The sequence below is a fragment of the Lathamus discolor genome, chromosome 10 (genome assembly GCF_037157495.1).
Source record: "Lathamus discolor isolate bLatDis1 chromosome 10, bLatDis1.hap1, whole genome shotgun sequence".
NCBI lineage: Eukaryota > Metazoa > Chordata > Aves > Psittaciformes > Psittacidae > Lathamus > Lathamus discolor.
In genome coordinates this window covers 18,416,987-18,429,933 of record NC_088893.1, presented here as the reverse complement: position 1 = coordinate 18,429,933, position 12,947 = coordinate 18,416,987, and the positions used below count along the sequence as shown (strand labels likewise).

The 12,947-nt window shown below is 52.2% G+C and overlaps 1 protein-coding gene across 3 annotated transcripts in view; it reads left to right on the top strand.

The window, feature by feature from the left end:
* JADE2 (jade family PHD finger 2) overlaps nucleotides 1–12,947 on the top strand; it is a 77,679-nt gene that overhangs the window by 22,522 nt on the left and 42,210 nt on the right. For all 3 annotated transcript variants that reach the window (XM_065690926.1, XM_065690927.1, XM_065690925.1), the window contains exon 4: nucleotides 152–309. In XM_065690926.1, coding sequence (XP_065546998.1) covers nucleotides 152–309 — 158 coding nt within the window. The remainder of the gene's footprint in view (nucleotides 1–151; nucleotides 310–12,947) is intronic.

Here is a 12,947-nt window from a genome sequence, read left to right as displayed (position 1 = left end):
GCCTATGTTGAAAACATTGATCCCCTAAAAGGAAGCAGCCTCTTGTTTCTTCAGTTCAATAGTGATGCTCAGTCTGTGCCTCAGCCAAGCTTGCACCTTCTGCCAGACCCCTTCACTCTGCCTGTTGGACCTTTTCTTTATTCCGGTGCAGGTTTTCCGTACGGATCTGATAACAGCCATGAAGATCCCTGACTCCTTCCAGCTCAGCCCTGATGAGTACTACGTCCTGGCCGATCCCTGGAGGCAGGAGTGGGAGAAGGGTGTCCAGGTGCCAGCGAGTGCCGAGGCCATTCCTGAGCCTGTGGTCAGGTAAGTGAGTGGGGTCCCATGTGCCTGGTCTTCTCTGCCAGGTGGGATGGACACCATCTCGGAGTGCATATAAAGGGGATGCATGGGATTCTGAGCTTGCGCAGAGATGCAGGGGACCTCCTGCTGCATCTTGTCTTAGGCATTTGCTTGCTGAAAGTCCCTCTGGTGTGTGCAGCAGGTTGCTGTGCCGGGTGACCAGCTCCTTGTTTGCTCTTTATTGGGGAAGTTTTAGAGAGCCCTGATAAAATCAAAGGGAGGATAAAAACCTGCCAAGAGAAAACCACCCAGAACCACCTCTGCTTGGCTGCTTGATGCATCTCGGTCTAGAAACACATGGCTCTGCTGCTGTTCCACTTCAGGGGTGCAAGAGCTGGCCCTTGAATGAAAACCTTCCCTCTTTACTGTGTAAGCTGTTTGTGGAAGAGTGATGGGCATGCGAGGTTCGTGGCTTGGAAAAAGCAGCCCAGCGAATAGAGAAGCATCTCCCAGACCTCGTAGCGGCGACGTCTATCGGCCTAGCTCGGTGTCTCATTAGCTATTTTAAAATAGGGAACTCGGGTTTAAAATAGACACTTAAACAGCTGCTCGGGCTAAAAAAGAAGAGACGTGGGGGAGCTGCTACCCATCCGCTCTGTGTGTGGGAATATCCCAGGGTGATGGGTGAAGCGCGGGGCAAAGGCTGGTGCCGCTGGTGGAGGAGGGAAGCAGGCAGGTTGGGAAGGGACCCCAGAACTGGCAGGCTCAGAGCCTAAACCTCACAGGGTCGGACTCCACAGCTTGCAGGCTTCGCAGGAGGTTTGCAGCTCCCCTGTTCCCTCCGTGGTGCGTGACCCTGGGTGCGCGTGGTGCAGGCACACCGCTGACAGCATCGTGATGCGGGGGCTGCCCGTGGGAGCGGGGGGACGGGCTTTGCCGAGGGGCTTGGGCAAAGCTGGTGGAGGCTCTGCTTGTCCCACAGCAACAGCAGCTGCTCCTGCAGCTGCCGACCCTGCTGCTGAAGTAAACTTTTGTGTACGCTCCCCTTCCTCCCCCCGGGGAAAACAGAGAGAGAAATGAAACTTTAATGAGGCTGAACACATCAAAAGGGAAGTTGTAAAGGGGCTGTTGAGTTGATTTAATCCTTGGGAAGGGGAAAAAAAAACCCAGACAAAAAAAAAAAAAAAAGGCAAAAAAGCCCAGCAAAAAAATAAGAGGGAAAATTCCTCCTGTGTGTGGAATATCTTTTTTTAGTTGTCTTTGATAGCTAACCGCAGTCTGGGCTCCTCAGTGCTCTGCTCCCCAGCTGAGGCCTTGTGCCGGTGCTATTTGCAGCTGAAAAGTGATAGCTTGGTGCTGCCGGGGCCGGTGGTGCCCATGGGAAGGCAGCTTGACCTGCGGCTGCTGCGGGCGCTGCTTCCCGGCGCTCCATCGGGAGCCTTTTGCATCCCAGAGCTCGGAGCCCGGGTTCAGGGCAGGCTGTGGATGTGCTCCTCTGCTTTTCCCTTGGTTTTAGGGATCCTGGGGAAGCTTTCACAGTGCTGCATGTTCCCACACAAGGATGCTCCTAAAGCGATGCTGGTGCAGGTCATCCCTCCCGCATCCCCATCCCACTCTGTCCTGTTCTATCACCAGCCCTTTCCCAGTATCTTTCACATGGTTTTGGGCTGCCATCGTGTCTCCTCTCTGTCCTCTCTCCTCTAAACTAAGCAGATCCGTTTATTTTAAGCTTCCATCTAAGGCTGTGTTTTCCGGAGTTGCGTCATCACTTCCCAGGCTTCCCCTGGTCTCACCCATGTCACCACAGGGGCATGCCCATGGGCTTCAGAGGGGACATCAGACACCCCGCCCCAGCCTGGTGCTGCACACTTGCCTTGAGCTTGGGTTTCACTTCCACCACCAGGTCATGCTCCGAAGAATTTCCTACTGCTTTGGGTTATTTTGCTCGTTGGATTGTTCAGCACTGTGCCATAATCCTTGATGAGCTGCCTCTCGTGATGCTTCCAGCTCTTTCTCAATGCCTTTTGGAGTTCAAGCCTTGCTCTCCAAAGAGTTTGTGACTTCCCTTGAAGTCATACTCGGCAGACTGAGCAAGAGCACCCATGTCTGTGTGAGGAAGCCTGGCCCTGCAAGAGGTGTCAGCACAGCCCACGGCCACCGGGAGCAGCTCCTGATAGGTAGTGTTGAAGCCTTGCTAAGTGAAGATGGGTCCCATCTGCTCCTCTCCTATCCACCCACCGCAGAGGTCCTGTCCCATGTCAGATGGTTCTTATCCCCTGTTACTTTCTGTGTGCATTCATATAGGTTGAGTGTTCCAGTGGTTTCCCCTGAGTTCCGTTCATATAGGCAGATACTGAGTGTCATCTCCTGCTCTTCTGAAATGTGACCTGTTCTTTGTGACCTCCCAGAGATACTCATTAGTGGCTCCATCACTCAGGTGGGTTTCTGCAGCCCCTCTGGGTTGTGATGTTCCCCAGTCATCCCAGGCTGCTCATCCCAAGCTGCTGTGGGATAATGCTGCTTACCCACAGCCTTCACTTCCTTGGAGGCTGTCCCTCTCTTGTTGCTCCCTCTGCCTGTCCTGCATCATGTCCCATCTGCCTAAACCCTCTCTTGGCTGGCAAGACAGCGAGCATGGCCTGAAGGGCTTTGTCCTTAGTCTGAAGCCTGTTTGGGACATTCCACCTTCACTGGTGCAGTGTAAGTGGAATGAAGATCTCATTTTGCAGCAGTGTTAATGGTTCCACCTGCTTTGTGCCATGATGCACATCCCAGGGGGATAAGCGATGCCAGATTTGTTTCAAGCAGGACAGCATCGCTCCACATGCACACCAGAAGAGACGCGTGAGCAGTTCTCTCTCCCATAGCATCCCTGCCCTCAGTGTTCTCCCACTCGGGTCGCCTATGTGAGTTGGGGATGGACAGAGCAGCATTCGGACTGCCAAGGACAGAGGAAGACTGCGATCTCTTTTGTATCTCTAGTGTCAGACAGCTCCCTCCCTCTTGCAGCTTGCCCTCCTTTGGAGAAATGTCAAGCGTCCTTTCACAGGAGATGACTATATTTCATCTGCCTGAAGAGATCAGTCGGAAAAGGCCTTACAGCTCCATTTACCTCCCTGGTTTAATTGCTTTGATTTGCCCCTGTCTCCATCCCAGCAGCAGTGAGCAGGTACCTCGCTGGTCCCACCTGAGCTGCTGCTGTCACTGCCCCACACCTCTGCACCAGCTTCCCCCCTTTGCTTCCAAACTTCCCTTTTTCCCTGCTCAAAGTATGTCAGATAAACCCAGTGGATCCTCCCTGTGTTGGGTATGGACAACCCCAATTCCTTTCTTTGCTGAAAAACATCGCAGACTGGGAAATGTGGAGCCCCTTCCTCGCTGTCAGGGCAGCATTTTGCTTCCCCCCATCCCAAAGGTGTAACACAAGGATGTGACAGAGTATCCTGCCCTTTGTGGGAACAGGGGATGGATGCCCGTGACAATCCACTCCTCGTGTTGTCACTCCTGACAGCCATTTCCATGTTAAATTCCTAGAGGGAAGCAGGCAGGGAGAAGCCACAAGAGCCTCTGGGAGCTGGAAAGCCAGCAAGCACTGCCTGCAGCATCACACTGCGCCCATCATCCCGACCCCAGGGGACTGGTTCCTGGGCTTGGTGATTGGCAGCGAGCAGCTTTTGCCATGGATGGTGTGAGAGTCTTTTTCCACTCCAGAGATGGATCTCACCTTCCGAAAGGTGCCTTGTATGCAGCCGCTGCTGCTCTTTCCATCCCCACCTGAGCGCTTGGTACCCGCACCCTGCCTCTGGGTTTCGTGCCTCTAAAGCTGAAAATGAGATTTTTCTGAAGCATTTTCTTTTGCTGGAGCTGTAAAATGTCACAAGCTGGGGGTGAGGCAGGAGGGAAGAGCTGCAGTTTAAGGAATGCTTTCCCCAGAAAGCGTCATCTCGAAATGCCTCCATCAAGAGCCACCTTAAACCCGAGGGTCCTTTCTAGGTTAGCACAAATCGCAGTGCAGTTGTGAGGAAAGCGGTGGGGGAAGAGGTGCAGCATCCCTTGGCTCGGTGTCCCGGGAGGCACGGATGCTGCTGATGGCCATGGGTGATCAGGCAGCGCAGGAGATCAGCTGCTTCCTCTCCACAATTGTTTCTGGCTCATCGCTGCTGAAAAGGGTTTTATTTTGTGTAGTAACAGGTCTGAGAATTGCCCAGAGCTCGCAGGGCTCCAGTGTACTGAAAAAAAGCCTTTTGCAGTCAGATGAGAGCAGGGGAATGAGGAGTCCAGGCGAGTTTCCCTCTGGAGAGGCAGGGAGCAGCAGGATGGCATCCTCTGCGTGTGCATCTCCTGTACGTCACCCTCCCTGGGATGCAGGTGGCGATGATGACGCTACATCCCAGTGATGACACTGCATCCCACCCCTGCTCGAGCCCATAGCTGGAAGATCTCCAGTGGTTTTCCAGAACCAGAGGTGAGCCTTACAACCCTCATGTGAATTGTTTCACGATTGGGTAAACTGAGGCACAGGGGTTTCCACCATGGGTCAATGGTAGAGCCAGGTTCGAGGTCCCAGCCTGGTGCAGGGCACAGCTGGGTGCTGGATGTGATGTTGGACCATCTCAGCACGACTTGAGTGTAAGGATTAAGCAGGGCAAAGTAATGGGAAGTGTTGTCACAATGGTTTCAGAGCATCAGGGCTGTGGGTACCACTGCTGTTATAAAAGGGAAGGAGAAGCTTTAGATGAGCTTTGTCTTCAATGAGCCACACCATGATACAGCCAAGAGGAAAGTGGACCTTGCTGGTTTGCCATGGATGCTTCTAGGAGGCTGTGAACCATTGTTTGCAGAGTGGGTATGCAGGGGCCTGACCTAGGCTCATCCATACCTACAGGCATCAGTGCCAGCGCCATGCATAATGCTGCATTCAACTCGCACAGCAGAGCATCACTCCGTAAAGCAGTGGCACCTACGTGGGATTTTATGCACCTGTACAGGCTTTAATTCCTCCTTTATTTAATGATTTAACGTTTTTGGCACGCGGCTCCTTCCCCAGGCTGACGGGGCTGCAGGCAGGATCTAGAGGTGGCTCTTGGATCTCACATTAAGCCACATTAGTATGTGCTGTAGATTCTGTTTCCTGTGAATTTGCACACAGCGGGAGGACGAGCAGGAAGGCTGCTTCTTGCTGGCAGGCTTCCCAGATATTCTTGGCGTTGCAGATCTATACTTGCATCGTCGCTGTGGCCCTGTTTTAACAGAAAACAGAAAGTGCTGTGGCAACAGGAAGGCACAACCTCTGCGAGTACCAGCTCGGCGATGGCGGTGGCACCGGCGCAAACGCCGTCTGCCACGTCGGCACAGTGCTTGTGTCACTGCCCTGTCCTGGTCCCCTCTGGTCCTCCTCCTTCAATGACCACACACACAGGTAAAGCAGCTCCTTGGTGCCCTGTGTGTGAAGCCTGGGTGGTGGTGCTGAGGCTGGGTCGCAATGTGGACCTGCCCAGTGTTCGTCTCCTTCAGGCTCTGTTGGTCTGTAGCGGACTCCAGAGTCTCCCCAACATCTGCAGGAGGTCCAGCAGCTCTTTGAGAGGGTGCAGAGTTGTTGGCAGGGGTGTTTGTGTTGTGGTTGTGCAATACCAATATCACTTGAATGAGAGCAAGAGGAGTGGGTCCGCTTGTGGGGTGCAGTGTTGGGAGATCAGTGTACTGCGGTGGGCAGAAGTAACTGGTGCACCAGTAGCATGCGTAGGGCTGGGCACATCCCTGCCCTTCTTCCCTTCTGCCCCCAGTGAGTGAGCACTGTGGAGCATCCCATTGGGGCTGGATGCAGCATCCAGAACAGGGAGGGAACGATTCCATCAAAGGGAGAAAATAATGCTGGAAGCAGAATGTGTTGCAGCGGGGAGCTTGATAGCACTGAGGAGCTGTGGCCAGGCTGGACAGCAGTGGGGTGGCCCGATGCGAATGTCCCAGCAATGCCTGGCCTTCACCTCTCCCTCTTCCTTGGTGTGCAGCGGGAGCCCTGGATGATGTCCAGGCTGTGTCCCTGCGGCAGCGCAGCTTCCAGCCCGGGGAGGGCTTCCCGAGGCTGCGTTCTCAGCATGTACTCTATGAACCAGCACACTTTGTTCTCGAGTGTTGGGATTGGACTTCCTCTGCTCGGTCGGCGACGCAGGCTGGCTGTTGACTCATCAGCAGCTTCCCTTGGGCTTCGCTGCAGAAGGGGCAGGCAGGATTCTGCTGCAGTTTGTGGATCTTTTGGAACAGAGCTGCTGGGTTTTTTAACATGATCTTTCCTTTTTTTTTGTTTTTTAGCCTTTTTTTTTTCCTTCCTTCCCTCCAGCTCTTCATGAAAAATGTGTGAGTTTGGAGCTTGCAAATGGCACGCTGGTGCTCATACAAAGGGCTGTTTCTTGGGTCAGTTATCCCCATTCTGCCCTTAAATATACCTGGGTTCAGGTATGCTTCAGAAATCCACGTGCGCTTCCCTTTCTTCCCTTTCAAGATCTGAGGCTCTGCTCAGATCAAAAGAAGTAACAATCCCAACTGCTCTATGGGTAAATGGGTAGATCGGAAGCCCTGGGACATGGGAGCACGGAGGAAGGAAAGCTTGATGCTGGTACAGTCCCTGTGCTCCTGGGTACCCCCATGGTGATGCTCGCCGTGGTGAGGACGGGATGTCCAGTGGCACTGATCCAGGACAGCAGAAAAACCCATTGATCAGTGAGTTCCCTCTGCAGCTCTGCTGCTGGGAAAGGGAGGGTTTCACTCGGATCTGCTCAGGCAGCCCTTGTCCCTGCAAGCAGCGGGGAGGGATGGGCTGTTGGCAGGGTGGCCTGTCATAGCGTCAGAATGGTTTGTGTTGAAGGGACCTTAAAGCCCATCCAGCTCTAACCCCTGCCACAGGCAGGGACCCCTTCCACTGGAGCAGCTTGCTCCAAGCCCCTGTGTCCAGCCTGGCCTTGAGCACTGCCAGGGATGGGGCAGCCACAGCTTCTCTGGGCACCCTGTGCCAGCGCCTCAGCACCCTCACAGGGAAGAGCTTCTGCCTAAGGGCTTATCTCAATGTCCCCATTTTCAGTTTAAAGCCTTTCCCCCTTGTCCTATCATTACCTGGCATTGTCAAATGTCCCTCTCCAGATTTCCCTTTAGGGACTGAAAGGCTGGTCTTTTAGATGCCTGACTGAGGATGGGATGAATCACCTCTGTGTCAGCAGCAGTTCCGTGGCGCAGAGGGTCTGGGCAGTACAAAAGGTGGTGTTGGGTTGGTGCTGTAGAGGGCTGTTAGTCTGTGCATGGTGCCTGGGAGTGCTTTGCGAATGAGTAGGTGTGATTTACTCTGTTACTTGTAATCATTTCTGGCTTACAGGCTGCTTGACAAGTTCACGTGTGGGCTTTCAGCAGGTCTTCACCTTTATTTGCTGCAGGAAACGTGTTAATCCAGCCTGTTCTTACCTAGTGCTGAGCCACTTGGACTTCTAGTTTGAATGTTTGCTAATCCTCCCAGTGGATGCCTGTGGTTTATACTGGATCAAGCACACAGAAAGTCAAGTGTATTTCAGCAGTAAACGTATAGAACAAGCAGGTTTGATTCCTCACTGCTCTGTAATGAGGTTTACAGCTCTCAGAAGGAGCTCTGGTTTGGTACAGCCTTGGGAGCCTCCGTATCTCGCTCCATCACCTCCGCTCTCCATCCACAACCATGGATTTAGTGTTTAGCTGGGCAAACCCTGGCAGATTTGATCACTGCTGCTTGCAACAGCAGCAGTAATTAAATCACCTGCTAGTGATTTAGCGTACCTTGTGTCCCCATTGAACAATACAAGAAACTATTACTTTCAAGTGCTCTTCAGTGTGATGGGAGGAGCAGGACAGCCGGGCAGCAGGAATAGCTGCTCCGTTCTTGGTGCTGTGGATAATCCTGTTGGATTTAGGTGAAGCATTGCTGGAGATGTCCCAGGACCTTGGTGAGGTGGAGAAGGTGGTTTTGTCCTCAGTGCACTTGCGGATGTGTAAAGCGCCCCAAAACCAGTGTAGCTGCAGAGCAGTACGTGGATGGTGCCCGAGGCAGACGGGTCCCTCCTGGTGTGGGATGGGCTGTGTGCTGTTCCCAGTGACTCAGCGTCGGAGCTGTTCTCGTGTGTCTCAGGGTTCAGCCTCAGTGCAGTGATTCAGAACGCATTAAAGAAATGGCTGGATGCTGCCTTTCCAAATTCCTCAAAGCTTTGCTTTCCTTGGGCTGCATTTCTGTAAGGAGACATGTGCACTGGCCACAGCAGCAGTCATCCTGCTGCCCTGCTCTGTATCTTGAGCTTTTGCATGCTCAGCTCCATTAGCAGCATGATGCGGGGGGGATTTGGCTGGCTCCTGATGTGCTGTGGCTCATGGCCGCAGCCCCTGCTCAGCCCATGGCAGGTGCTGCCATCACCCGCAGCCTCTGTCTCTGGTCCCCAGAGTGGGATGCAAGCACAAGCAGAGCTGTTTGTGTTCCTGGAATAATTGTGGAAACATTATCTGGCTGAGATAATTAATTCCAGATGCTTTAACGTTAGTAGCTTGGCTTAGGTTACATAAAGAAGCAACGTTTTTTGTCTTTTTATATCCAGAAAACATATACTCAAGTGTCCCTGGCTTCCCTAGCAGCCATTCCAAGATACATATTGCTTAAATGGAAATGAGCAGAATGCTAGCAGCCGGCTGGCTGGGACTGGAGAAGGTTAACGGGTGGCATAGGTGCCTGAGGGGCCCCTGGGTAGTGGTGCTATGGGAGAAGGAGGAGAGCAGCACCCATGGGTGCCAGCGCTGGCTCTGTCCTGCTTGCCCATGGGGAGCAGATGTTGCCTGAGCATCCTCTGGGGTCAGTGGCCACTGTGTTTTGCTGGGCTTTGGAGCCAGAACAGCAGCACGAGGCTGTGCCTCCTCCCAGCAGCGGGTCAGAGTCCACTCCTGCTGCTTTTGATCATAGAATCCTAGAGTGGTTTGAGTTGGAAAGGACCTTAAAGATCATCCGGTTCCAACCCCTTACCACCAGCAGGGCCAATGCCACTGTTAGGGCACAGAAAGAAAAGGGGTAAAGGAATAGGGAGAAGATCGTGGCACCACATCAGAATTTGTGTGTATTTTGCTCTCAGCCCAGACGCTGCTTTCTTCTATCAACCAGAAACACATCTGTGTTCTGTTGTTCCAAGCAGCCCACCAGCGAACCACTGCCTGGCCATTGCTGCCTGCTCACGCAGCCCTGGTTTGCTGCTGCCCAGCCGCTGTGCACATGAAGCCTGCTATGAAACAGTGCCCGTCCTCTCCTCCACCTCAGGAAGGTGGATGCTGCTCTGCAGCTTCCCAGTGCTGCACCTGGATGCTTCCTTGCCAAGTCCCTTCTCTGATCTACATCACAGTGGTTTTCTGGGCACTGAATCAGAGCTGGGATTTAAATTGTTGAGCTAAATCTCAGTGAGATTTGGGCTGGAATGTAAACGTGAGAAAGACAGGGACATCGACACTCTGGTCCTGATCTAGTCTGCCCAGGATCAGGCTTTTTATATGGTGATAAACAGCTCAGAAGGGAAATCGGACAAGCTGGCTGGGTTTCACAAGATGGCTGTTTAGTGCCTCCTGTTCACTTGTTTTCCTCTTTTTATCACATCAAAGAAGAGTGAATCACTTTCTCCTTAGAGGATTACATTATTCCAGAGGCCTGGAAGGACCCACTCTGGTTACAGGCTGTTACTGGAGGAGGTTTTAGATGGAGAGCAGAAAACAGCATTTCTCCTATTGCACCTGTTAATTGCAATTTGGAGCTTGAGCTTCCTTCCAGTAAAACTTCCAGAGCCTGCCTGTATAAATCTTAGGCTGCACATCAGGGTCCACCCACCCCCCCGACCTGACCACCCTGCACAGGAATGGGGTCGTTACAGGGAGATTTCCAATCCCAAACAGTGAGACCCTGAATCCTGATCCCGGAGCCAAAAGGAGTTTCCCAGCCAAGAAGCAGGCACAGTGCTGGCAACTGTAGGATGTGCCCTGTGGAGCTGCGCATCCCCATCACTGGGAGCAGTTTAAAAGCTGGTAATGATCATTTCTGATGTTCACTGGATAGTGCTGAGTGTCCAGGGTTTAGCTGGGAAAAACAACATCTAAAGGGATGGTCGGTGGTGTTGAGATGCGCTGTCCTGTGCTGGTCCCTGCCTGGCAGAAGGCACTGGGATCCCTGATGCATCCCAGGGTCCTCTGCGTATCCCGAGGTCCCTGATGCATCCCTGGGTCCCTGACACATCTCCAGTGCAGGAGGGATGGGGTGTGCAGCCTGCAAGCAGCCACCCAGGCATTACGTCACCCCGAGCCACACTCACTGGCTGCTGGTACCCAGAGGGCAGGACACTGCTGCAAACAGCGTTAACCCCTTCCTGAGCATCCCCAGTGCTACTTGGGTAGCACAAAGGGACCTTTGTAGGGCTGAACATCAGCCAACGATGTCTGTGCAGTCAGGGGATGCTTTTTGGGCATGGGTGCTCCTATTACAGAGCTTGGTGGATCCTTCTAGGGCCAAATGCAGCTGCTTTGTTCTCCCAAAACAGCAGCAAGAAGCCAAATGAGAGCTTCAAAGCTGAACCAAGTGTTTATCACCTGTGTATGTGTTTGGGACAAGCTTTACTGAAGGTCTAGGGTATATTAGAGGGTAGTGCCAGCCCAGCCATCCATCACACCCATCAGCAGTGGTGGTAATGAACCGCGTGGTTGCACTGGGCTGCTTGCTCGAGCATGGATGTGCACAGGAAGGATCGATGTTGTGTTACCTCCATCAACTTCTTTTGCTAGAAATGTGCTTTTTACAGCCCCTTACACAAAGGTAGCCCATGAATGGCACAAAGTGGGGTGCAGACTGGGCCACCAGGCCAGACAACCACTGCAGGTTGACTCCTGGGCTGAGCCCTGTGCCCGCTCTGTTATGTATGTATGAATTTTTGTGGGTTTGCGGAGGCTGTTGCCAAATCTTGAGGGGTTTTGGCTCCAGGAGCCAGTGAGGAAATACTGCACATTCTTACTTTGCTGCACAGAGTGGTCCCAGCAGTGCCAGCTGAAAACAGGGCTTTAAATCTGTTGATGCTCTTGTTTGTTATAATAAAGGGGTTTGTTGCTGTGACCGTTCACCCCATCCTCTGCCTTTCTGTCACTGCTCTCCTATGGGCAAGCTCTAGCATCTATAAAATCTTATTAGCTTAAGTTCCTAAGAAGGTTGGGTGTCTGCTCCAAATGCCCTGCTAGATATTAATAACCAGAGGATGAAAAGCATCCCTTTAAATTGCCTTTTGAAAGTTGTCGTGTGCTGCAGGAGAACTCCCCCCACGAGCAGAGCTGCTGGTGAGAACAGGATCAGCGTCCACTGAAGGTTCCTGGCAGAGTTCTCTTTCCACTGACTTTTCCTAAGCTGATTTATTTATGGACACTGGACAAGACTAATTTAGACTGGGATGTAAGTAAAGAAAAGATGATTGACTAAAGCCTTCGTCGTAATAAAATGAAGTCTTTTCAGCAGAGAAACCGGATTAATTATTTCTATCTAGCGTATTAAAAGGGAGCATATAGGAAAAATTGCCTTCTCCCTTCAGCCAAGTGAAGCGTTCAGTTTACTGAGATGATTAACCATGGGAATTTGCTGAGTATATTTTATTACTGTGTAATGTTCTCCAGGGATACATGTGATCCTCAAGAGTGTTGGGGTCCACTTACTCCTTTTCCTCAAGTGCCCTTGAGACCCACTTTCAGACTAATGGCCCCAGGTTTGTTGTGCTTTCGAGGTTGCTCCCAATTTTCAACCCTTCGTTTAAATAAGCCCTTGATTGATACAGGGTTTGATGGGTTTTAATGCTGTGTCTCTGGCTGGATAAATAAAGGAGTAAATGCTCCTCCAGTGTAATCGAGCTTCTGCAGATGGTTTGGCGCCTGGTGGAGGCTTTGCCTTGGTGATGCTTTGCTGTGATGACGGAGAGAGAGTCACAGCATCTGAGTGGTGGCACATCACCAGCAAACACCAGTAGCTGCGATGAGCACACGTGTGGTCCCACCATCAGAGCCCTGCTTGGAGAATGGGTCATCCCTGAAGTGTGTTGCACAGGGAGGGCACACATCACCCTTATCCCAGGTTGCTGGCAGCGAGGTGCTAATGGGAAGTCACCGTGATGGAGTGCTCTGGCTTAAGGAGGGCAACCAAGCTCACCAGGGTCCAGCCAAGAGGTTTCTTTGTGAGTTCTTTAAGGTGTATTTTGAGCTGAAGGAAATCCTTGTGTATTCCTGTACTCCAGCTATGTGTATTCATGACAGGCCGTGCTGTTTATTCATTTCCTGCTATGGCATTGTTCATCCTCTGCCACCTGCCCAGTTTGGTGTATTTGAGACATTCCCCATTGGGATATGGATCACCTCAGCTTCACAATGCTTTCCATCCCCAACCCAGGGTCATGTACCGTACTTGCTCCTCTCTTAACACCCCTTGCACATCAATAGGGCCTCAGAAGCTCAGGGTCTTGGCTTGTCTATGTTCTTCATAACACATTGCTTGCTACCTAGGACTCTTTTGCTCTAGTTTAGAGAGAGGTGGTTTGGGGATCTTTGGAGCATGTTCTTGCTTTTCCTACAGACCTGGTTTGGTTGGGTTGGTTGTGCCCTGCACA